The sequence below is a fragment of the Eurypyga helias genome, unplaced genomic scaffold, assembly GCF_000690775.1.
Source record: "Eurypyga helias isolate BGI_N326 unplaced genomic scaffold, ASM69077v1 scaffold32244, whole genome shotgun sequence".
Taxonomy (NCBI): domain Eukaryota; kingdom Metazoa; phylum Chordata; class Aves; order Eurypygiformes; family Eurypygidae; genus Eurypyga; species Eurypyga helias.
The window spans coordinates 27,247-50,920 of record NW_010248675.1 but is presented as its reverse complement, the minus strand read 5'-3'; the positions used below and the strand labels follow the sequence as shown (position 1 = coordinate 50,920).

General features: G+C 41.3%; 1 protein-coding gene across 1 annotated transcript in view; it reads left to right on the top strand.

Moving 5' to 3' along the window:
• ZCCHC14 (zinc finger, CCHC domain containing 14) overlaps positions 1-23,674 on the top strand; it is a 49,758-nt gene that overhangs the window by 289 nt on the left and 25,795 nt on the right. Inside the window, exons 1-2 of the mRNA XM_010151146.1 lie at positions 1-248; positions 13,357-13,480. The exon at positions 1-248 is cut by the window's left edge and continues 289 nt beyond it. Of these exons, the coding sequence (XP_010149448.1) occupies positions 99-248; positions 13,357-13,480 (274 nt within the window). The 5' untranslated portion in view covers positions 1-98. The remainder of the gene's footprint in view (positions 249-13,356; positions 13,481-23,674) is intronic.

The window sequence follows — 23,674 nt, the reverse complement described above, 5'->3', positions numbered from 1 at the left end:
TCTTCCGTACCCTCACCCACATCGATTCGGTCATCAACAACTATGGGCTGCAACTCAATGAGGGCCGCACGGGGGATGAGTTCCTGTTGCTCTTCACGATGGCATCCAACCACCCTGCATTCAGCTTCCACCAGAAACAGGTGCTGAGGCAAGAGCTCACCCAGATCCAGAATATCATGGCCAGCACCAGCAAGAATCCCAGCACCTCTACCCTCAACACCATGGCAACCTATCCTGGCTGCCATAAGGTGGGTATCCTGCTTTTACACACCGTAATGGCACTGGGTTGTGTCTTCAGCTCTGATTTTAAACCTTTATTTCAGTACAGGCAGTCTAGGGATAAATGGCAGCCTAAGAGTCTGGCAGAGGTCACTAGCTTGGTTGATGATGGAGATAGTTAACTGAGAGCAAAAAAGGGACGCAGGAGTTTTTACAGGCTCATGACACTTAAATGAGACGGGGTTCACAAGCTGATCAACAGGCAGCAACAGTAAACCGTAACTGATTGCTTCAGGCAATGCATCTGCTGAGGGGACAGTCCTGCCAGTGGCATGGAAGACCAGTGATTTAGCAGGGGAAACAAACGTAGTATCTCCAGATTCAGGAACAAGTATCTGGTTTAAAGTTTCCCTGGTAGAAGTTGGAAAGGAGAATCAGCTTTGGGAGTAGCTGTCCAGTGGCAAAGGCATCTTGGTGAGTCTGGGTTGGTTTTTTGTAGCTGAATGTGATGGCAAACATTTTGAGTTCCTGATGTTGAACTTAAAGAAACGTTGTGGTTGCCTGTCACCCTGAATCTCTCGGGTATCGATCCTGGTGTCAGTGGTTCACCGTCATTAACTTGCTGTTCGTTCATTCAATTGCCAGCAATTAAGCTATACAGTAACGTTTTAAGAGGTGCTGTTAGTAATTAAATATGTTACTGACCGCTTAAGTGCTCCTAGCCTGCTACAAATTAGGGAGTCAAACTGTCATCTTGACTGAATTTAACCTGCTTGAAAGTTTAAACTAAGTACCAGCTAAGTGGGTGTCTGTGATCAGTTAACTGGCTGTGGCTCTTGAGGATGTACGGGCTCAGTCAGCAACTGTGCTACCCTTCCGCTGGGAAAGACAGTGTGTGCCTAAAGGCTATGAGAATCCCTATATTGGAGTAGTATCCTGAAGCAAGCTGTTTTCTGAGGGCTCAGTGCAGGTTCCATTAAACTGAGCATTGAATTTCAGACAGACAGAGTCTGAAATGAAAATAAGGCGAGCATGCTCGGTCTTCTCCTGAATACAGATTTCTTTCTAATCTGGTGTCTCGGGATACCGCTGCTTTAATTGTAAAATTTAAATGAGTATTATTAAACTTCGTCTTTCTCTTCATCTTCCCTTCCCATGTCTTCAAACAGTGCTTGTTCCTGGCCTTTTCTTTTAAGGGGAAAGAACAGGGGTATGGGAATGCCTCTTTATGCCGCTTAAACCTCTATGTGAGTAAAATAGAGATGGGAAGAATATTTCACACAGGATGTAGAAAGGGTATAATTAAAACCAGAAAAAACTGCCTTTCAGATACTTAACTACTTGCAGCTTCCCTTGTTCAAAAGATGCATGGACCCAGGGTTTGGGAGGAAAGACTGTAAATCATATACGAGTTCTCCCAAAATAAGATGAGCCAAAAAAAAAGATAAAATCACACAGGCAGGATAATTTTTTTAGAATACGCTTTCAAAGCTTCACAAATCGTGCACAATTTCTGGAGCTGAAAAACTCTGGCACTATTCATGTCAATCTAAGATGGACGGAGAATCCATCCTACCATTTTTCGTGCCAGCAGAAGGCATACAGGACAGTCACTTGATTATTGGGGTGTGTTTTTCCTTCTGAAATTGAAAGATTGTGTCTTTTAAAATACTTTTTTTAAATTAAACTGGTGTTGAAGAATCCTGGTTGCTAAGTACAGAATAGTTGAGAGGGAACAAAAAAAGGTGACTTTGCTTTCACAGTCTCTTGAATGTGCATTTTGTTTGCACAGATGCGGATTTCCTTTTAAGATTGTTAGTTTTGTCGATGTTGATAGCTGGGTAATTTTGCTACTTCTAGAGTAAGCAGTTGGCTTAAATCAGGAGTTGGATGAAGCAAGTGGAAAAAAAAATAATGCCTTTCTCCATTCAGTCCTGTTTAAATATGCACAAATAAATTCCAGCACCGTGGACTTGAATCTTGTGATGTTCCCAAGTTAAGTTGTGACAATACTTGTGTTGTAACATCACCTAGAAAAAAACCCAATGCAGATGTCAAGAGAAAGTGAGCTGCACTGGGCTGCTGCCTGCCAAGAGCCCGGCGCTCTTCAGCCTCTTCAGAATTGGAGGAGAAATTCTTCCCCCGAGCCAGCACTTTCTCATCACTCTCGTTGCTTTACTACAGCTTGAGCTACGCTGAGCTGGTACTTGAAGTCAACGCTGTGTGTTAAGTTGGATGAATGCTGCTCCTAAATTCTCAAGCTCAGACCTCCTTAGAAAACGAGCTGGAGAAGTGGTCACCTTTTGAGGTCCTGAGAAACTTTCGGAAGCTGGAATGGAGTGGATGTGCAATGGCATGCAAATAGGCAGCTCTTTGTGAACAGGGCTAGTTATCCTTCAGCGTTTCCCTTGTCCTGACTGTGGGAATAGGGACTAACACTTGCACGACTACCTGTTTTTCTAACTACGGTTTAACTTTTTTGTTGCACCTCCCTGAATAAACAAGTTGAGCTGTGCTGCTTGTTCTCTTTGCAGAAACAAATGGCACGTGGGGCTTCTGCATAGTCCTATGAAAGTACCACCCAACTTGAAAACTAACCGCAACTTCTTTGCTGGAGGATTGGAGTTTGTAATCCTCTTTCCATCTCTCTTTCACATCTTGCAGTGAAATTGCTCAGAAATAAACTGTGTATAACAGTGAAGAGACTGAACAGTCATTACAAAGTGACTGTAAACATTTCATCATTCTTCAAGTTGCTTTGGGGCAGGTGAACGCATTTGAAGTTAGTGATGCAGACCACTGCTTTTTGCTGTTGTCTTTGCTGCAGTTGCTGATGACAGAGAGGCTCAAAACCAGCTACCCATATATCTTTTTGCTTAAATTTGTGCTTTTTGAGATTATATAAATCGAATCTTTACAGGAGAAGGTGGCTGTGGCTGGCTTTAAGTAGGTCAGTAATTATTAGATTCATGGTTTCTGCTTGATAGGACAAAATGAACATTGTTTCCTTGCCCTAGGTTGGAAGAACACTGCCCTCTCTGCAGCAGGCTACTGCTTTAGTCTCTGTAAAGGTGACCACTTCTGCCCCTTGTCTTGACCTGTTTCTTCTGGTTTTCAGTGCTGCCAACGCTTGCAGGACTGGAGTTGTGAATTCTTCAAACTTTCTGCTTGTAGGTGTAAAATCTCAAGGTGGCTGTATACTTTATTGTATTTTTTAATCAAAACAGTGCAAACTCTTCAAGCGAAGCCAAGGTATGTATCTAAAGAGCCAGGTCTTCAAAACCTTTTGTCCCTATTTTTAACTGGAAATGATGCAGTGGAGTTTTCAGGCTGGTTTTGTACCTGAAGATGCCTATTCAGCTGTCTCTTATACCTTTGCCACAGTGGTTTTTTGGCTGGCGCTTAGAGCCTAGCATCTGAAGGCTCATTTCTGTGCTGATATATAGTGCTTAGAGCTGCAGACTGCTGCTCTCTGTAGGGGAGGTGGAGCTGGAAGCATCAGGGCACATGAAAACCAGTAACCAAATGTCTCCTGTGCGTGTAGCATCCGGGTGCTTTGATAGGCAAATTGCCGCTGCTGAATCTGTGACCCACAGAGAAGGGAGAAATGCCTCAAAACTGCCTCCCAACATCTTGAACCACCCGTTCAGACTTCTGTTGTGTACGACTGGTGACCACAAACATATTTTTGGAGATACAGGTGAAAATTTAATGTTTTTCTTCACTCTTGGTTGCCTTGAGACTGCAGTGATGCTGTCTTTGCAGAACCACTTAGCCTTATGTCTTGTAGATAATGACATACCAGGACCTACTTGGATACTGAACTCACTAGATATAATAATATGAATCTCTGCCTTGGCTAACTTTTTCTATCAGGATTTCTACATGTTTTAGTAACACTGAGGATATAGATCTAGAAGAGAATTTATTAATGAATCTGTCACCTTGTGTTTCTTGGAATTGTTTCATACACTCCTTGAGATTGTCCTGTAAAAACAGGTCAGTAAGATAATGCTGTGGCTACTCAGTGCCTGCGCTGCTAGCCCACTGACAAGCTCTTAAGTGCAGCTGGTGCCATGAGCTGGTTATGGCTTCAGCTGCAGAACCAGGGTCAGAAATAGTAGGTCTGACTAGTTTGTTTGCGGCTGAAAGGAAATAAGAGTCAGTGACACTGTAGTTATGTGGCTGTTTCAGGTTGATATCTTGTGAATGGGAAAAAAGGGCTCTTGCCTAGTCAGCTTCCAAATACTGCACCAGCGGCTATTTCCAGTTTATAGCATAAGATGCTATTTTTCACCCCTGCTAATTCCATAGGCTCATCTAAAACTTAGAGATAACTAAAGGTTGTGTATTAGAAGCTGTGTAGAGCTGATGTGATGAGGGATCTCTTTCAAGTACCTTCGCCCTTCTGCGCTGTTTGCTACAGGGGGTTGAAGTTGGTACTCCATCTTCAGAAACGTCCAGAGATTTTTATTTCATCTGTGGAATGATGAATTAGAAAAAAACTACTACTTGTTGGGTTGAAACGGAGTCCTTAAGTCCTCACAGACTAAGCAATCTAGCTATTAAGCCATCTGTGTCAGCTGCCTTTATGGCTTTTGTACTAGCTTTGTAGGGATAGAATAAACCATGAAAACCCTAATCTTTAGCCTCCTACCCATTGAAGGTATTTCACAGCTTTAGTAATTAACATATTAATAACAGTTTCCAGCTAGCATTAGATGTGTTTACTTGCTGTTATCAGTAGTTGCTATCTCAGGAATGATCTCATTTTCAAAACCACATGAAACTAACCTCAGGAGCTGTAGGGGCAGGTCTTGAAGCTTCCAGCTAGTGACATGTGGCAATCTTTGCATGTCCTTTCAGTATTCTGGGCACTAGAGGCAACACGGGTTGCACATACCTCTTGATGTTCCAGTTACGAAATGTGAGGCTTCTAGTTCTGCCTCATTTCTTAATGATATTCTTGCTTGAAAGTTCTTTGTGACTGATAAAATGGTTTGGTGTCAAATCTACAATATTTTCAGAAATGAGCTTAACATGTAAAGTAATCCTTGGAAGACAACGGTCTCATGTAGTAACTGTATTACCACCAAACTCACTTTGCCTAATCATATGTTATGTGATGAACTTGTATTTAAGAACCTAAATTAGTTTGCTTGGGAAATGGACTGTACATCTAAACATCAGGGACAGAGCAGCCAAAAAATGTGTTGAGCTAATAATGATGTTGTTTTTTCCATGGACTGTTTTCTAATTTTTTGCACAGGCTGAATGAAGTTTTTGTATTAGGAGTGCGTTCCAATTCCCTTCTTTAAATTACTCTTTTTTTATTTTTTTTTTTCCTTCCCCCCTACTAATTACCTTGTCACTGTTAGTTGTCAGCTAAGCACCACTGAAGTAGGCCTCATCTCTTCTGGAATGAAAATGTCTGTTGTAAGGTATTGGACATTTTGAACTGTGACCAGACTTCAAACTCTTTTAATCCAATTGGTGTACTAGTGGTATGCAGATCCTAGGTGGAAAAGCAAAGCCAGCAGTAGTTAACCACACCTAACAAACATTCCAGTGTCTAACTTCAAAGGTACTGAACAGCATCCTTGTTGGGAAATATTTAACCATTTGGTTTAGCATGGTTTTTTTTTTTTTTAAATGTTTGAAATGTGAAAACTGAGGTTGTTCAGCTGGATATTAGATACAGCACTGCCTCTTTCTATCAGCGTAGACCTCCCATTCCTGTGTGGACTTCAGTGCTGCAGTACCTGTGGTACTTTCAAGTGTGTTCTGGGAAAGGGACAGTACAGTCATCTTCTGCATTCACATACTGCAGTGTCTGTGTTACTGCTTGCTTTTGAAGGGCCTTTCTCCTTTAAAAAAGAAAAAGGAATGTTATTCCCAAGACTATAGATAAGAGTTTCTCTGAATGCAGACTCTTACTATAGAAGTGCTAGATCTAATTCATCGGTTGAAATGAGAACCGTGTTCATGCTTAAACTAGAATTTGACTTTACTCTCTGGAAAAAGAGCAAGTTGAAGTTGTTCCCTGTTTGGACTTGAAATAGGTATTAAATCTAACAAGATGTTGATGTGGTCCAGGTCTGTATTTCTTTGCGTGGGTTTTGTAATGAGTGAATATCTAAAATCCTTGCTCTTGCTTCATGCTAAAATACAATTTTTTCCTTTGGTCCCATTGGTATGATTACCAATAATAAGCATTGGGAGGGATAAACTTTTTACCAGGTGTTCTGGCCAGTATAGGGTTTTGGGATTTTTGTAAATAGCTGAAGTGAGCAGAAATAAGAAGATCAATTACTTAAGAGCAAGATCTTAATTTTAATTAAAGACCTGCCAAGTCATGATGATAAATAGTGAAAGTGAACATTTTTTCCTGTGTATTATGAGTTCTTTTCCAGTGTCTTATTTTTTCCACTGTAAGTAGTTTTATTACAGTCAAGCTATTACTTAAGTAGATATTGAGGAGGAGGAAGAAATACAACTCGGTGAATTTGTGACTTGTCAGATAATTTCTGCCAACCTTGTTAATTTGTGAGTTGTTGCAGAAGAGACTAGAGTGGCAATGAACCATCCTACCTGGCTTATGATATCATCACTTGGATTGTACTTCAGCAGATTTTAGTGTTGCTTCTTCGACTATCCCTTTTACCTCTCAAATGTAGGTACTGATCCCATGGGGCAATTTCCCACCCCTATACTGGCGACATAAGTATGGTAGCTTGGAAGTCAAGGTAACATGAATGTTTTAAAGGCTAAAGGTTTGTATAGTAGATAGGGCCATGCTACGCTTTTCCTTACACTTCCCAAGAGAATTCTGTTCCGCCTTCTGGTGGCTATGCTTTTAGCTTTTGGTAGCATTCAGGTGAAGAAACGGGGACATACTTATACATCAGTGCCGGGATATACAGCAGTAGTTCTCTCTTTCAAGGTCTGGTTATAAGCAGTTACCTGTTTTGATTTTGAGATGTTTTTAATGACTGATTTGTAAACTTCAGATTTGATTTCTTGTTTGTTCAGAAGGAAAATAATCTCATCTGTCTTTGAAGCATACGTGATACACCAGAAATCTAGAATTGGTGACCTGAATTAGCTGAGTGTGAGTTAACTGGTTGCACTTGCAGCATGTCTGGTAGGTTGTAGTAAACTGGGGAAGATGAGGTAGATGAAACAGGCTGTTTTGGAGGTTATTGTATCAATACTTGTGTTTTTCTGTTGCCTTTTATAGAGAGGTTTTTTCCTTTCAGAGTTTAACTCTGTATCTTTTCAGCGGGAAATCCCACATATTCTGCCTGTTTGGCAAGCTCATCTGGTTAAGGGTTGGAGACTGTGTAGTGGTGACAGAAAACATTGCATTAGCTGCTATTAAAGAGTTCTGAGATTTCTTTGCAGAGTGCAGCTTTGCTTGTTTGGCTTACGGGATGAGTGCACGTCTCTGCGCAAACCGGAGTTGCCAGGTGTTTTCAAATGCTGCTTTTGGCTGTCCTGAGTGGCAGACACACAGCACGATGTAATTAAAGTCCAGTCACTGTATGGTAGATTTATGTTCCTAGCATTAACAATTCACAATTCTTTAAGCAAAGGGTTTTTAGTAGAACTGACAGTCTAGAAGATACAACCCAGCCTTTTTTGGTCCATCTGCTCTCCTGAATCTCTAATGGAGCCTTGTAGCAGGTGTGATTGTCCCACAGCATTTAAGTACTTCATGCCTCATTTCGTTCCAGTAATAGTCTCGCAGGACAAAAGCATCTGATCTATTATCCCATTTCACTGTGAATTGCCTCCTCACCCTTTGTGTTTAAAGATGGATGGCTTTTTACCAGCCTCCTAGGAGAATAGGTGTGGGACCTTTTGTAGCTGTTGAGAAACATGGACACATGGTGCTTGCCATCTTTTATTTTGGTAGACCCGGTCTTGTTGGAACTGTGTGGATTTCTAGCACAATCCACTTTCAGTTGCATTTGTGTCCCAGTCCAACAAAGCAACTGAGTAGGGGTAAATTTAAGTGTTGAGCAGTGTTGAGGACTTTACTGGATACAAGAAGCAGGGTTTGTTGGTGAGTGAGCCTTAAACATCCTTGTGGGAGAGCCTAGATCTTTAAAAGGAGGAGTTTTTCTTTTTATTCTTCTAGTGGATGAACAGGTATTTGCATAGATAACTAAATGCAGAACTGGTGCCTGAGGCTATGGTTTCACAAGCAGCTGGGCAGACTAATGGCTTGTTGCTACTAAGATGGTATTTGCTCGGTTTTGCTCCCTCTGGTTTTGTAGTCTCAGAGTTTCGGGTCCTTGAGCTGGCTGCTCTTGTCTCTGGCTCAGACTTCGCCTACCGAACCATCTCCTGCATCTGTAGACTGACAGCTGAGTGTTAGCGGGGTGTTTTTTCAAGTTACTTGGGAACCTGAGTTATGTCCCTGCCTTGGGAAATTGCAGCTCATCTGCCTAAACACGCACGGGCTGTATCCTTGCCATCATGCCTATGCTGGGGCACTTTTGCCAATGGGATCGCACTGCATTTAAGACCTTGGTGTTAACCTCAAAATAAGCTGTTGTTAATACTCACTAATATGACACTGGCAGGAGTGAATGGGGTTGACTGGGTTTCCCTCCCTCCAGACTCCAGCACTCCACTTCCTGAGTGCACTCCTACATGTTATCTGCATCAGCCTCAAGCATGGAGGGCAGTTTGACCAGGATTAACCTTTTTTTTTAACGGAGATTTCCAAAGGAAGTATTGGCTGAAGCATTTATCTGGGAATTTCCCAGTATATCATTGACCACTTTTGAAAACTGATTATCATGTGAAAATGTTTTTCTGCGTGATCAATGGGAGAATGTGTTTGTGTGGGATTTAGCTGGGGCCCTTGACTCTCACTGACTCGCTGCTTTTATATTGTGTTCACTTTTCCTGTGTAATGGATGACCTAAATTTCACACCTAACTCGGTATAGAAATCATTATTTTATTCCCTCAGATCCTGTACCACTGTTGCCTTAAACTCTAAGTCGTGTTATACTTTAGGTAGTAAGCGATGTTGATTTTTAGTTCTGGCTCCGCTTCAAACTAAGTCAGCAAATACTTTGCTATTAAACCATGTATTTTTGTGTTCTGTTTAGTTATTTTTAAAAGGAACATATAATTGCTGTTTTGGTAAAATTCTTACCACATTAAGTTTGACTTCTATCAGTCCTGTTATTTTTATGGAAACGTTGCTACATTAAATGTTAGGCATTGTCCCAGGGGGAAAAGCTGACAGTTACTGACTCTGGCTTCACGGATTTGCCATTTTCCATGTGGACCTCAACTGTCTTGGTTGAGGTAGCAGTGGCTGAAGGTGAAATACCACCTGCTGAAGTAACTGCTCTTCGTGGTTTTGTTGTGCAGGGGTTTTTTTGTGTGCTTTTTGATGGGTCAAGGGGTTTGGAGAGCTTTCTGGAATTTTTTTGCTCTTCCAAGAAGGTCTATGCTATTTATGTTAGTACATCTCTGATGCTGAGGAGAAAATCACTGCACTCTGCTGAAAAAAAGGTTACTGTTTGCTGCCAGGTGAAAAGGGAAAAATGTGGTGATGGCTGAAATCCTAGCAGTGACTCCGATACCTTGACATGTTTGTCCTTGACCCCTGAGTCAAAGCAGTTGTGCCTTCCTTCTGCCCAACCCTTGTTGGGAAGGATGCGCTTTTCAGTACCGGATACCTGTTTTGATAATGTCTTGATTACTGTGGAGAACCAGGCACAGAATAATTCAGGCTGAGCCTCAGTCATTAGTGATGGTTTTTCTTTGTTAGTTTCAGTTATGGCTACTACTTTAACTTGAAATTCGGGAGAAAAGCTAGGTTTTAATCCAGAAAATCAGTTGTCTGTGAGCCAGATGCTTTGCTACGGGGGGAGTAGATGCAGCATTAGAGTTGAGTAAAAAATAAGTTTAAAAATCTCCTCTGCACTGATCTGAGTGGTGCATCATCTGGAGTCCTTGAATAAGCCTACAGGCTACTCTGTTAGAACGATTTGTGAATGATGACACTTCCTGGTCCTCTACTAAGGGTAAGATTAGGTGTAGTGAAGAATATTTCAAGTGCTTTAACTCTCTGGGGTTGCTGTTGTATTTGCTTAGTCTTCATGGACTCTTTCTGCTGATGTTCTCAACTAAGGTCAGTTGAAAAATCCCAAGTCTTCTGTTCAGAGGTCTGGTGCTGTGCCCTCTTAGACCTTGAGTGATTCATGCGTTTTTCTGCATTCAGAAAATGTCACTTGTCACTGCCTGGGTTTGTTGTGAGATATAGCCTGACCGTTTCTGTGACGCCAGCTTATCCGCCTTTACTGTGGACTGTTACTGCTCTAGAAAACAAGCCCTTAACAGTTCTTGAACAGCAGATGCTTATTCTTTAATGGCCTCTTGGCTTTCTTCAGGGATTTTTCAGATCCTAAAAGGCCCAAAGCAATTTTTATCACTTCTCAGAATCCTTATCTTGCTGGAATGCCTTGTTCCTTAGTCAGAATCTAGTGACTACTTAGTGGTTGTTTGTGATGAGCCCGAGGGATTACAGCAGTGTTTGGATATGGTCAACATTTCTCCCAGAATTTACCTGACGCTGAGTTTCTGCAATTAATTTGGACAAGTCCTTCCTGGGCATCTGCTGTTAAACTTTTGGCAGTGTTTTTCCCAACCCTCCCAGGACAGTTTCTTCTGATTCGTAGCTGAAGGGTTATTGTTCCTCTGTTTTGCTTGGCCTCAAATGAGAGGAAAAAAAAAAAGGCTGTTACTATTTTGGAAATAGAACCTTGATTTGCAAACCATTTTTCATTATTTTACTTTTTTCCTAAACAAATCCAAACCTTTGCAGTGTTGGTATGTTTAAGTCAGTGGAAAAAATTATTTAAAGTGTGGAATGAAAGCTTTAAGCAGTCAGATTCACTGGTTATAACACCATTCAGCTCACTAACAAAGTGCTCCATTTGGAACTAATCAGAGCGTTGTGATTTTTCTAGGCCAATTTGAAACTGTTTTGCTTTGATGTGCGACTGAATCAGATAGTATATGAGCTCAGTCAGTCAAGACATATGGGCTAAGTTAATCTTTACTGAGTATATAAAAATTAAATCTTTGCGGAAAGAATTGGGGGTTATGTATAAACAAAATGCAAATTTGAAACTGCACGCAATGCTTATTGTAAGGTTAGTGGAGAGGAGGGAATAAAAGATAGGAGGCAATTTATTGTAACAAACTGCGTGGTTCGGGCTTTTCCTGAAACCACGTGGCTGTCTTTACTCAGTTTCAAGTACTGTGTTTATATTTGCTGATTGTTCAGAATATTTGGAACCTGGTTGTTAGGATAACATAGTCTTGCCTGTATCTAACTTCCTAGCTTGCTCCGTTAGTCCAATCTCCCATTGCCAGGAGGATGGTGTCATTGCTCAGTCCGCTGGAACTTCCTCTCCGCAGCAATCCACTGGAGTGAGAGTTTAATGAGCTCCAGGAGAGAGACAGTGAGAGCAGCTTGGGTAAAGGCTGACTCTGCCAAGGAGATTTAAACTCTTCCCCACCCTCCCCGCAAGCTTAAGTTTAACGGCTAGTCTTTCTGATGTGAAAGCTTGATCCGAAGTGTTTCAGTGGTGGCAAGCTGTGGGGAAGGAGCATGCAAGTAAACTTTACTTCTGGATCAAAAAGTGGACTGGTAGTGCTAAAAAGGGAAGCAGGTACTTGTAATCCTGCTTTCTTCTGACCCTCAGCAGTCTTTCTGGATGGATTTCTTTGCACATACAAGCTTTTCTACAGATGTCAAGTATATCAAGTCCTTCACATGTGATACTGCCTTAAACTGCATTTAAACCTATAAACATCAGTGCTAAAATGGAGCTTACAATAGGTAATTGTATGGAGTAGGGATGTACTTTTTTGGGCTTTCATTGTGTGTGATTGATGTCAATATGTAAGGGTAATGCTAGTGTGAGCGAAGTATTGTTTTAAGAGTAAATTGACCTAACCCATGGCACTGCCTCAAGGAAACAGGGTCTGAGGGAGCCTTTTTCCTTACAGGGACCTGTAGTTGCTGATATTAGTTACCATGAATAAAGGACGGCTGCTTTTGTTATGTTGAGATGCACGTTCTTCCTGTGATTTGTGAAAGGCTGAAATCATGTTAAGTTCTAATTACAGCTCTCCATACCAGGATTTCAGATTGATTCAGAAAGTGGCAATTGCAGTTCGAGGAATACATTAGTACCAGTGCCTTTGTTAGTCTTCACCACCTCTTTAAAGCTACTTAAACCCTTGTGTTCAGTTCTGCTAATGTAACTGTTCATCCACTTCTGCTTCTCATTACCTAGAAAACAAGAGAGCCATTGCCTTGCTTGTGAGGCAGGCGTTGAATGTGATACTACAGGTAATAAATAGATGGTGTTGTGTTGCTCCGTAGCTGCGGATGCTTTTGTGGACAGCGGCTGAAGTGTTCAGCACTGCTTTTTCTAATGACTCCTGTTTGCTTCAGTAGTTTTAAGTCATGGTAAAAATGTTTAAATGCAATTTAGAAGGTATGTATTAGGCCATGAAGTCTGTTTTGATGATGCAGCCTTCTGCTTGGGCATTTTTAGTGTGCAATTTTTCATTGAAAAATGATCACGATAGTAGGCTGTTAAATGGCAAAGATAAGAGAATTAGTTCTTTGCTAAAACGGAATTCATTCCTTATAATCTGTGTGGAATTGCTTTGAAATACCTTGAGTCTGCCTCTGTGTAGGTAGGTGACGTAAACATTTTTATACTATTTTTCAAGAGCCCTTTTCCCCTGGTTTTGTTGTTGAGAAGTTAAGGACTGTAGTGTGGAGAGGTTAAGGATCTTACAGTATCTCTACAACTGACTGCTGTGTGACTATTGTTTAAAAAAGAATTATACTTTAAGTAGCTTTATAGATTAGCCAACATAATCTAGATTTATGAATAGCTGCTGACCAAAACAACCTCCCTGCGCTGTTACTTGTGGAATATCAATGGTAACACCCCATGGTTTTAAGAGGCAAACGTCTCCTAATTGCCTTCAAAGCAGTTCTGCTCACTCTGGAAGAAGGTGTGATGTTTGTGCATTCCCTCAGTTTGTTTCATTGGATTTTTGTGGGCTTTTTTCTTTCCAGGTCACTCCGAGGTCCGAGACCCCCATCAACAGTGTCAGTAACAGTTTGGAAAATGTACTCCATACATCAACACATTCCATTGAGGAGTCATTACCCAAGAGGCCTTCGGGGAAACACTCCAAAGGTGTGTCCTTTTCCGCATGCGTACTTCCAGTGGGGCAACGAAGTCATATCTCGTGATGGCAATTACCATTATTTTAATTGTGACTGGAGACTGGAATTCTGCTGCTTTACCTCTGGGTTGGGTTGAGCAAAGGATATGATAGAAGGGTTTTTGTTGGAAGTGTTAGTCTGTCAGTGAGAGACAAGTATGCTTATTTTTCCCTTGGGAAATAGGCAAGAAAGTTCCTTGTGAGTTGAAATACTAGCTTAGCTCTCACAAAACATTATATTCTCAGAGTGAATATCTCTGACACTCCACCACTCATCCTTGTAGTAGCAGGTTATTTCTTGGATGAAGCATATGGTGATGAGTGTTGCTTTAGTGGGGAGAAGAGAAGGCATTTAAAACAGCAGTTAGGCTTCTACTTCCACCCTGCTCTTGGTTCCCAAGAACGTGTAAGTGAGAAACTGAGGGAAGAGAAGTGGAAGACATGAGAGAGCACTTGCACCTTTCTTGGTACACATGTGCATCCTAAATATTGTTACAGAATAAGTCTTATTTTTGTAATGCTATATTACATGCTGACCTAGCTAAAAACTGGGCTTAGCAAATTCGAGTTGTTAAGTAGGCATTCCATTTCCCCATTCCAGGCTATGATTATAAATATTAAAATGTCAAGGTTAAAATGTGAGTAACAGTATTTGTTTGCAGCGCTTTTGGTATGCGTTGAAGTGAGGAAAGTCTTTGAACTGTGACCTGCTGTTTGTGTAGAAAAGCTTTTGTGAACTCTGTGATATTAATAAAAATAGCCCTGTATGGCAGCACTAGTATATTACCTTCAAGTGTCATTAAAAATATTGTTATGGACCATTTATGTTATTTTTTTAACTTGGAATTGGTCTTAAGAGTTCTGTTTTCTTCTCTGCCACTGGCTTTAGTACCACATAAATGATGATCGAGAATTTCAAGGCATATCTTCACTGAGGCACTGATACAGATCAAAAAGGGTTAAATGTCCCAAGGAAATGTTCTTAGCTTGCCTCCACCAGACCTCCTTTTCTGTGCAATCCTCCTCTATAGTCTTGGTAGCTGTAAGTAGCAATAATTTTTTTATAGCAGAATAGTGCTGTAAGTAGCTGTTTCCCCAGCTGTAAAAGCTATCAGGGTAGAAGAAAATGCAATGCTAAGCAGAAGCATGGCTGGGTTTGTGGCTTTCCTCTGATTAAAAATAGGACAGGGTTCAAGACTGTTTTCATTTGTACTCAGTGATTGCTATTCCAGTACCATATATGCCAAGATTAGTCATGGTACGCTGTGAAAATTAATTAGGTTTTCCTCTGATCTGTTTTCCTCTTATAGAATACCTGTTTAATTTTCCAAGAATGTAACTTTCTGATTTATAGATTGCCTTAATGATAGTTGGTAAAAGGAGTTGTGGAACAAATAGTTTTCTTACTAACTGATAGTCTGCTTCCTGGTTTACCAGCAGCAAAGTTTCTGTTCAGTTCTCCTTGATACACAGTGATCTGCCTGGTACAGAGTTCTGTCTCTTAAGGTTGGAGTACAACTGAAGATTCTTTGCCAGCCTGGAGCCACCATTGCTCGCTTACAGATTGCTAATTCTCATAGCAGATGCATCTCTTCGTTGAGCAGGACCTGCTAACTTTCCAACCTAGAGGACAGGAAATTTAGCCATGAGAGTATGGGGTGGACACGTTGCTTGGCCAGTTGTGTAATTCTTGTGTTGATATTCTAGTGAGTTGTTTCAGGCAGGTTGAGGAGAGGATTTCTTCTCACTTGCGGTCAGAAATAGTGAGCTGCCCAAGTTCGTCATTCCTCTCTTCGCAAAGTACTGGAGCTGGAAGTGTCTCAGTTAAAAAGGCTGTAGCTGAAACAGAAGAAACACGAGAAAGCTTACAAAAGGTGCAGTTGTCATGGTGCTTAGTTGGATTAGAGACAGTTTGTATTAATCCAGTGAATGGTTTTAATCCTGGTTTGTAGAAATGTCAGTAGTAGAACATACTCTGTATATAGCTGAACAGTGAATGGGTTTGTAGTAGGTTTGAGCCTAAAAGCTATCAGTGGCTGTATTTTCCATTGTCCACACTGTGAAACCAGCTTTTAGCATAAAATATTTCAACTTTCTACATGGGAGAGAGATGAAGAGTGGAGTGTTACTGAATATTTTAACCACCTGAGGTGGAAGTCTGTATGCCCTTGCGCTTGCCTTAAGTGGTTAGCTGGAAACATTCGTACATGCTTCGTGTAGAGACTTGTCAAATACATAACGTCTGAGTAGTTTCACCATCCTATCTGGGCAGAATATTGCTGCCTTGGGAAATGAATTTGAATGTCGCTCAGAGAAGTCCATAAACGTTTCATCTCAGCCTGGCTAACTGTGGGAATGCTGTCAGGGATTGAGGTACTGGATCCATGCTGCCCAGGGTGTTGGGAGTGGTGACTGACTGGGGGGCTGCTTATTTAGCAAAATTCACCAATTTTTCTACGCTAGTCCTTCACTCTTGGATAAAGCCCCTTCTCGCTTCTTTAGCATTTATCAGCCCTAAAGCAGGGTAAACCAGATGGACATTTCTGCAAAGCAAAAATTGGGACACTAGGAAGATCCTGTACCTGTTGACATAAGCGTTTTGGATATCTGTGCTTCATCTGGACTTTTCTTTTGTAAAGTTCAAAAACTTGGCCTGTGCTAGTTTAGAAAACTACAGATGGTATTGACATAGAAGGATGTGGACCTCTTCTGAAATCTAATAGTTGTAACGTGCAGTATAAATTGTGCTTTCTACTCGGTGAGTTTTGATCAGTGTTTTAGGATTGTTCAAACCTGTTTTCACTGATGTGGTAGTTATTTTAACTGGGGGTAACTTCAGGAAGTTGTGACTTACCCTATTCTCAGGGACTGGCTGTTGTGTTTGTAAGCTGCAGACAGGCTTATTTACAGGTTGTAAGGTGTTGACAGATTTGGCTGGTCAAGGAGAACAGAAGCAAACACAGATTCTTTCATTACATGTTCTGCTGACATTCTGAAGTTCCAAGAGGGATGTGTTACTAGATCTTTGTCTTTTCCCACTGTTTCTAGAACGTAGTGACACTTTAACTATGGTTTTAACACTGATCCGAAGAAAACAATCAAATTCAAATGAAGGGTGGGCATTTGCCAAGTGCCACTCAGTCTTCCTTGTCTTGTCCCAGGCTTTTCCTCAGAATACTACACAAATTGAACCAGTGCAAATGCAGCTGCAGAAGGTGCCAGTGCCAGAAATGTTGATTCTGGTTTCAAAGATGAGTTTTCCTGTTTCCAAATGCATGTCTGACAGGCACGTACCTCAGCAACTGTGCAGCTGTGTAGTGATGGTCACTTCCAGAGGCAGGTTTGTGTTTCCCAGCACAGTTTGCCCTCAGCAAGCTTACCTGGAGGGATTTTCATAAAGGCACAGAGGTTGGTTGTCTTAGATTTAGGATTTTACCTGACTTTTTCTGGGGAGCTGCCTCAAAACCTTTTCCCAGTAGTAAGCGACCCAGGTGGTTAAAGAAGGTCACAGGTTAAAAATAGTATATTCACTAGCAACTCTTGTTTTGCAGGCAATTCTGTGCTGGTAGCTTAGGGAAATTCAGTCGTTATGCCAAAGTCCAGAAGGAGCTATTTGACCTACGGGAAGTCCTGTTCACAGGGCTAATTTGTAACATGCCTATGGATGTGGACTTGTTGTGACCTTGTGTGGCAATTCCCAAAAGAGAGTAGGTACAGTTATCAAAGCTGAATGAAAAGTTCAGCTTATCTTGTATTGTTTCAAAAGCTATAGGAATTCCCTCTACACCAGGGATGTTATTAATTACTTGCGCTGTAAGGTCCTGAGCAGGAGGATTTGGCTGTTAGGTGGATAGCACTGTAGGCAAGGACTACTCCGCATGTGACTTATTTTAGCAATGTATTAAACGTGGTCTGTGACCACAGCATATTTTCCGAAAGCGCAGTGAAGTACATTAGACCAGATGTTGAAGTACAGAACAAAAGAATCGACTGTGTTGTCTTCGTACTGTAATTTCTCATACGACTGAGTAAAATTTTGATTTGTCACAGCCCCTGTTTTAAATTTTCTGCAGTGGAAGTTCTGTGTTGGTATTGGTAAGATGTTCGTGACTGCTCTGAAGCTTTTCAGGTGGCACTTAGAGCTCTTTTCCTCCATAAAGTGGCCTGGAAGATGGTTTCCTCGACTGAACAAGTCTCGTTTTCTGTGAAGTGATGAAAATTCCCCTATTCTTCTGTTCCCTGCATATTTATCTTGCTTTTTCCGCTGTTGCCACATAAAACCTCAAAATTGTCTCTGAGCCAGCCAGATTTCAAATGAAGCAACTGTTGAAATATGATCCTTATATAGTGAAGCTGAATCACAATTCTTGCAACACATGCATCTAATGATAGGCACAAACTGCTTTCTGTGGACGGGAGCAGAACTTTTTGGTGTAAAATGAGCGCAGTAGGCTTTATTCTACATCCTGTACTCCACTGAGTACTCCCGCTGAGCACGGTAAAACTTCTTGCTTAATTGAAGGTGCTATTAGTCCGCATACAGGGTCCTGCAAGGCCTCAGCAGTGTCCGAGGCTAAGATAAATACACACAGCACATGACTTACTGGACAAAAGGACATGAGGAAAAACAAACTTCAGAGAAAAAGCATCTCAGTAATGTATTGATTTAATTTTGGATTAATATTGGGATGTAAAACATCCTTGTTCACAGTAATCCTGTTGATCTCGGGTAGGATAGGAGTTGTAGGTAGGTTAAGCCGATTGCAGTGTGCAGCAAGCTTTGGTATCTTAAATTGTTTCGCTATAACAGTCAGCAGAAACTGTGGTGTAAGCTATCCGGAACTTTTAACCACTCTTTTTGCTTCCCAAATTATTTTACTTGGCAAAATGTATTTGCATGGTCTTGCACCTTTTTGTTTTCCGCTTCCTTAACTTGACCTTTTTTCCACAAGAAACTGGACTGCGGGAGCTCTTAGCTAATGGCAATCAACAGCCTTTTCCTCCTGAAATGTTTGACACCAGTTTTTTCAGCCTGTTGAAAGCAGGGAGAAAATACACAGGGAGGAGAAAAAAGCTCTGAAATCCTTTTTGTTCAGGGTCCAGACTTCATAGTGCCTTGTTCTGCATCAGTTGTGGAGCTGGATTATTCTATTTTTAAGTAAATACATCATCTCCACCAATATTGGGTCAACTGTTAGGGTAGGGCTTAAAGAAATATTTAGGCTATGATAATCCTTCAGGAAAAATCTCCCTCTACCAACTGTATATAATTTTTCACCTGTTTGTATATGTCTTCCTTCATTGTATCTCTAAAGTAGAACTCTGCTTTTAAACTTGAGCTGTGTAGGTTGCTAGATCACACACAAGGCATTGCATTCCTGACCTAGTCTGTAACATACTAGTTGATTTACGAGTATCAAATATTTAGAGTTAATTCTAGCAATCAAATCCAAGGATTAGTGTACTTCAAAAAAACCCCATGTTTTGATGTTGCGTATTTTCCCCCGTGCTAGAAGATTATTGTATATTAAGAAATGTTTTGAAGCTTATACATTGAATAAATCATGCAGCTTGGTATTTTGTAGTTGAAGCGCGAGTTCAGTTAAGGTTGGAGGTTTAACTTTGCAATAAAGACAATACTCATGAGTTGGGTTTTTTTAAACTTAGTTTTTAAAATATTCAAAACTGTTGCATTTCATCTCAAGTTCTTACTGATTGCACAGTTGTACTCCTACTCTTAGGTAGGCTGGCCTAGAAGCCCGTGTTACGTCCCCAAAGCCAGAGGCCAGGTTAAGTAGCTCACCCTTGGCCTGCATCAGAGCTGAGGGTAGAGTCCCACACTCCTGGGGTTGCACTTGGACTCTGGCAAATTTATGTTGTTGTTAACTATTAATAAGTTAACTTTTGTACTCTCTAGAGGTTGGAGTCGGTATTTCTTTGTCATCCTTGTTACATCCCTTTCTGCCTAACAAGACTTGTTGGGGAAGGTCTCGGATTGCTGTGAGAAGATCCAAAGGAGAGCAGCATGGGGACTCTAACTGAATGGAAAGTAGGCTTCTCATCTGCCTGCTCACGCAATAATTGTCAAAACCTTTTTGTGCAAATACTTAAAAGGTGCTTCTTACTGAAGCTTGTAATTCATGGCCTAGATTCTTTCACAGGGGCAGCCCTTTGTGGTTTGCAGGCGCTTTACGTGAAGACTAAAAGGTTGCCCTGCAGTGAGCTGGCTTCAGTGGAAAGTCGTGCTGTGTGTGTTTACCCACGGCTCTTGTTTGAGTTCCCATGACAGTCGTCCTGACGCACATTTCCTATAAGCAGTTTTGTGTATGTACTATGTACCTTGTTCACATGTTCATCTAAAATAATGCTTATATCAAGCACATACTTACCTCGAATCTGCTGAGTCCTTCTTTCTTTAGTCGTGTATGGGCTTCTTGCTTGTCTTTCCTCAGTAAAGGCGATGGCACTGTGCTGCTTGGGCAGCTCTGTCAGTCCCTTATTAACTGTTGAGCCTGTTGATTAAATTAATTGAAGTTTGACAGAGGTATTGGGATTTATTTACAGCAGTGTCTGGATAGAAGAGACTCATTCATGCTTCCAGCGAGAGGATAGATAAGAGCAGTCCAGCCTTTATCCTGTGGTGGCTGCCCAGCCACTCATGGTGTGTGGTTTTTCCGGACTAGAGGCAACATGTGCTGATTGTCACCCAGCTGGCAGTTCGAGTCCTGCGCGCATCACTGCGGGGACGCGCGGCTGAACTGGTACCCTGCCAAGCGGGTGTGCAAAAGAGGCATGTGTCTTGCAACTACATGTGTGCGTGGGGAAGGAAGGTAGGTGGTTATGTGTATGTGTTTAGGGAGTATGTGGAAAAGTTGGAAGAATTTATGGTAGACGTGGTAGATACGGAAAGTAGTGTTGTGGTAGGTCTGTCATAGGGGATGTGGTGCTGAGTCTGCAGAAGAGAGGAGACCTACAGCATAGGTCCATGGGGAAAAAAGGCTTCATTTTGCTCCTTACTAATCTTGGTTTTATTTATTCTTATGTTACATAGACTTGTTATGAATCTGTGTACTGGTCAATATACCCTTCTTACTGAAAATGACCAGCTCTCTTAAAGTAAATTTTGACACTGAAGCTCTTAAGATTCTGAGTACTCTGAAGCCAGTTTAGCTTTAGTGGGAGTTGGATGATACTTAGGTTTATAATGAACTACAGTCAAGCTACTCTGAAAAATAAAAATTCTAAGAATAGTATGCTGGTAAATTCAGTTGTGCCAAGGAGTTAACCTCGCTCTAATGCATTCCTCGGGCAGATTCCTGATCTTGGATAATGACAATATAGTTGTCCATGTCTAATGTGAGATGATAAACTCGTGTTTAGTACTGTTTGCCTTTTTCCGTGGCTCTTCAGAAGCACAGGAGGCAACACTTAGGCATGTACGTTCCTAGAAGGATTCTCTTGTATTGCCAGTTCCTGTCTACGAAGTCCTGGAAATGCCTGCTGTGGCACATTAGTCGTTAAAGCAGATGAAATTAATAGCTGTTACCTCAATGGCTATGGAAGCAATAGCATGACCTTCTGCCACTAATGGAAACAACATAAGCGACTTGAGCGTTTAATTAAAATTGCATTAAATGAGCAAAACCAGTTTTTCTCAAATCTTTAGGTAATGACAATGCAGCGCATCTTCTGGGGGAAAAAAAAAAGCTAGCAGGCTCTGAATAAAATGAGTTGTGAAAACTTTACCTGGTGTACATCTTGGTGGAACTAATGCTTTAACTGGCATTTTTACTGAAACTCCTTTATAAAGGCAGAGGGTGAGGGGAGAGGGAATTGGAAATGTAAAAACTTACCGAAGGATAGAAAACATGTCATGCAGGACTTCAAGAAAAAACAAAGGGGAACATTTACTGCTGATTCTTGTCTCCTGGCCATTCCTGATGGCAAATAGCTCAGTAGGACTGGACATTTCAGTGACTGCTGCTTGAAGATTAAGGGATGTGTGAAATATTCAGAAATACTCAGCTGTTCCTTCAGAACTTAACACCCTCAAACATCTGGAAATGTCTGTTTCGAACTTACCCGTTTCACTGCCATGTTAAAGTAAGTGGCTTACTTGGCCTATCTGGGCTTACATTTGCCCTCAACTAAATTAGACCCTGAAGAAATCACTTCACAGAAGTAAAGAGGTGTGATTCATGTGTATTCCTGGAAAACCATGATGTTCTTGCCCATTTTTTAACATACTGTCACAAGTGTAGTAATGACTAAATAGCAATTTTCCTGTGTATGGTGTGCTTAAGAAGCTTTTGTAGGTTGTTAGCTGGTAGATGTTCTTTCCCTTCCCTTATCAGTTCACTGTTAGATACCCCATTTTCCAAAGCATGTTTCTTGTTTCCATATACATTTACATTTAGATTAATTAATTTTTTCCAAAAGATGGTTCCTTGAGGGTAAGAGGCTTAAAGCAGAATAACTTTATCAATGGGTAACTGCACTTTTTACAGGTAGTTGCATGTACAAGTTAGAAATGTTTTCATCCCTTACAGATTTTTGGGTCCAGATCTAAAAGTTCATGAGAACTTTAAATTTTGAGATGCTTGCTTAGTTTCTGATGTCAACGTTCAGATTTTCGCATTGGGGCCTTCCTCTGCAGACATGGGAGGCTGGCAGTTTTCAAAAGGATCAGAGTACAGTAGGGAAAAGATAGCAGGCATAGCATGACTTTAAGATAACGTTAGAGAACTTGGTGGTATTGGGAACAGTCAATTCTGGTTTCAGGCAGGGCAGTAAGCCACAGGAGGAGATGCATTATCTGTAGTACTGTGCACTGACGTGGCACATGGGTCTGGTTTGAAAATGAGGCGATGGGTAGAGGAAGGAAGGATGAGAACATTTCACAAAAAAAGCTGTTTACTTTGCCAGCAATTTTCTTTGCTTCCCCTACTACTACAGCGAATGCTTCTTCCCTCTGCTTCCCTTCTTCCTAATCCTGGAAATGACCTTATTTAGTAAATGACACCACTTTATTTCCATGGAAGTGATCATGATTTCTCACATTCAGTATCTGGCACAAGGGAACAGATGGCCTGCAAAGCAGAAACGACAAATGCAGGGCGCTAGTGAGAGACCTTTTGCAAATGGGAACTCATGGGCTTGACGGCAGGACACGTGCTGTTAGAGGGGAGGACGTCGCTTGTGGTTTTTAGTGTTCTCCTGCACTTTGACTACCAGCTGGTGCCAGCCTTGATTCACAGGTCTGAAGACTGGGTAATTATGTGTTTTTAGACTGCAGATTCAACCTTGGAAGGAATTGGTCCTTGTGTCCTTTGAGGATTACTGTGCAAGAGCTACCAACCCTTGTGTTCTGCATAAGGCTTGGCTGGTGATTTACTGTGGAGTTGTCTTTACGCATCCGTAAAGTTAGGGTAGTTCTTGCCTCAAATCAGGGCTGACTTAATATTTGTATAGCTCTGAGAAACAACTCAGCATGCTGTGAAAATGTCTGGGATTTTTGTAATTGGTGGTCAGGAAGGGTCTTTGGACGCACGTTGTAGACAGAAGCAAGTTCCTCCCCTTTGTTTTCTTTCAGTAGTGAAATGTTCCTTTATTAAAGGTGCCTTCACTGACTTACATCTCCCTTTGCTAATAGCCAGATGAGAAAATGGTGCTATTAATATTGGGTTTATTATCAGTAGAATCAAAACGAATTAAAAATAAAGCTGAGAATAATCAAAACAGTGAAATTCTGTGTATTCGTTCCATTTTACTGGAGTTGTGTAAGGAGAGTTGGATTCTTCTGTTTAGCACAGGCGTAAAGTAGCGTTCATAAAGTGCATCTGTTGACAAATGCCAGAGCACAGGCAGATACTGAGAGCCGGATTAAGAGCCTTGACAGCTGTACGGGTAACAAAAGCATTTGTGGGTTGATGCTAAGAAGTGAATTGAGAATAAAACCTCATTTTGGGATGGTAGAGAGTGGAAACCAGGAGAACGTTAAGGGGCCATGCTGTCCCAACCCTGCGCGTAGCAGGATGTCTTGTACTTCCCTTACACGTTTGACACCAGTGCAGCCAGATCTGTTTCGGGAGTAGAGGAATTGGGGCTCTGATCCCTGTGGTGGATCTGTCGCTCTGCCTCACACAAGGAGAGGAGGAGACAAATGG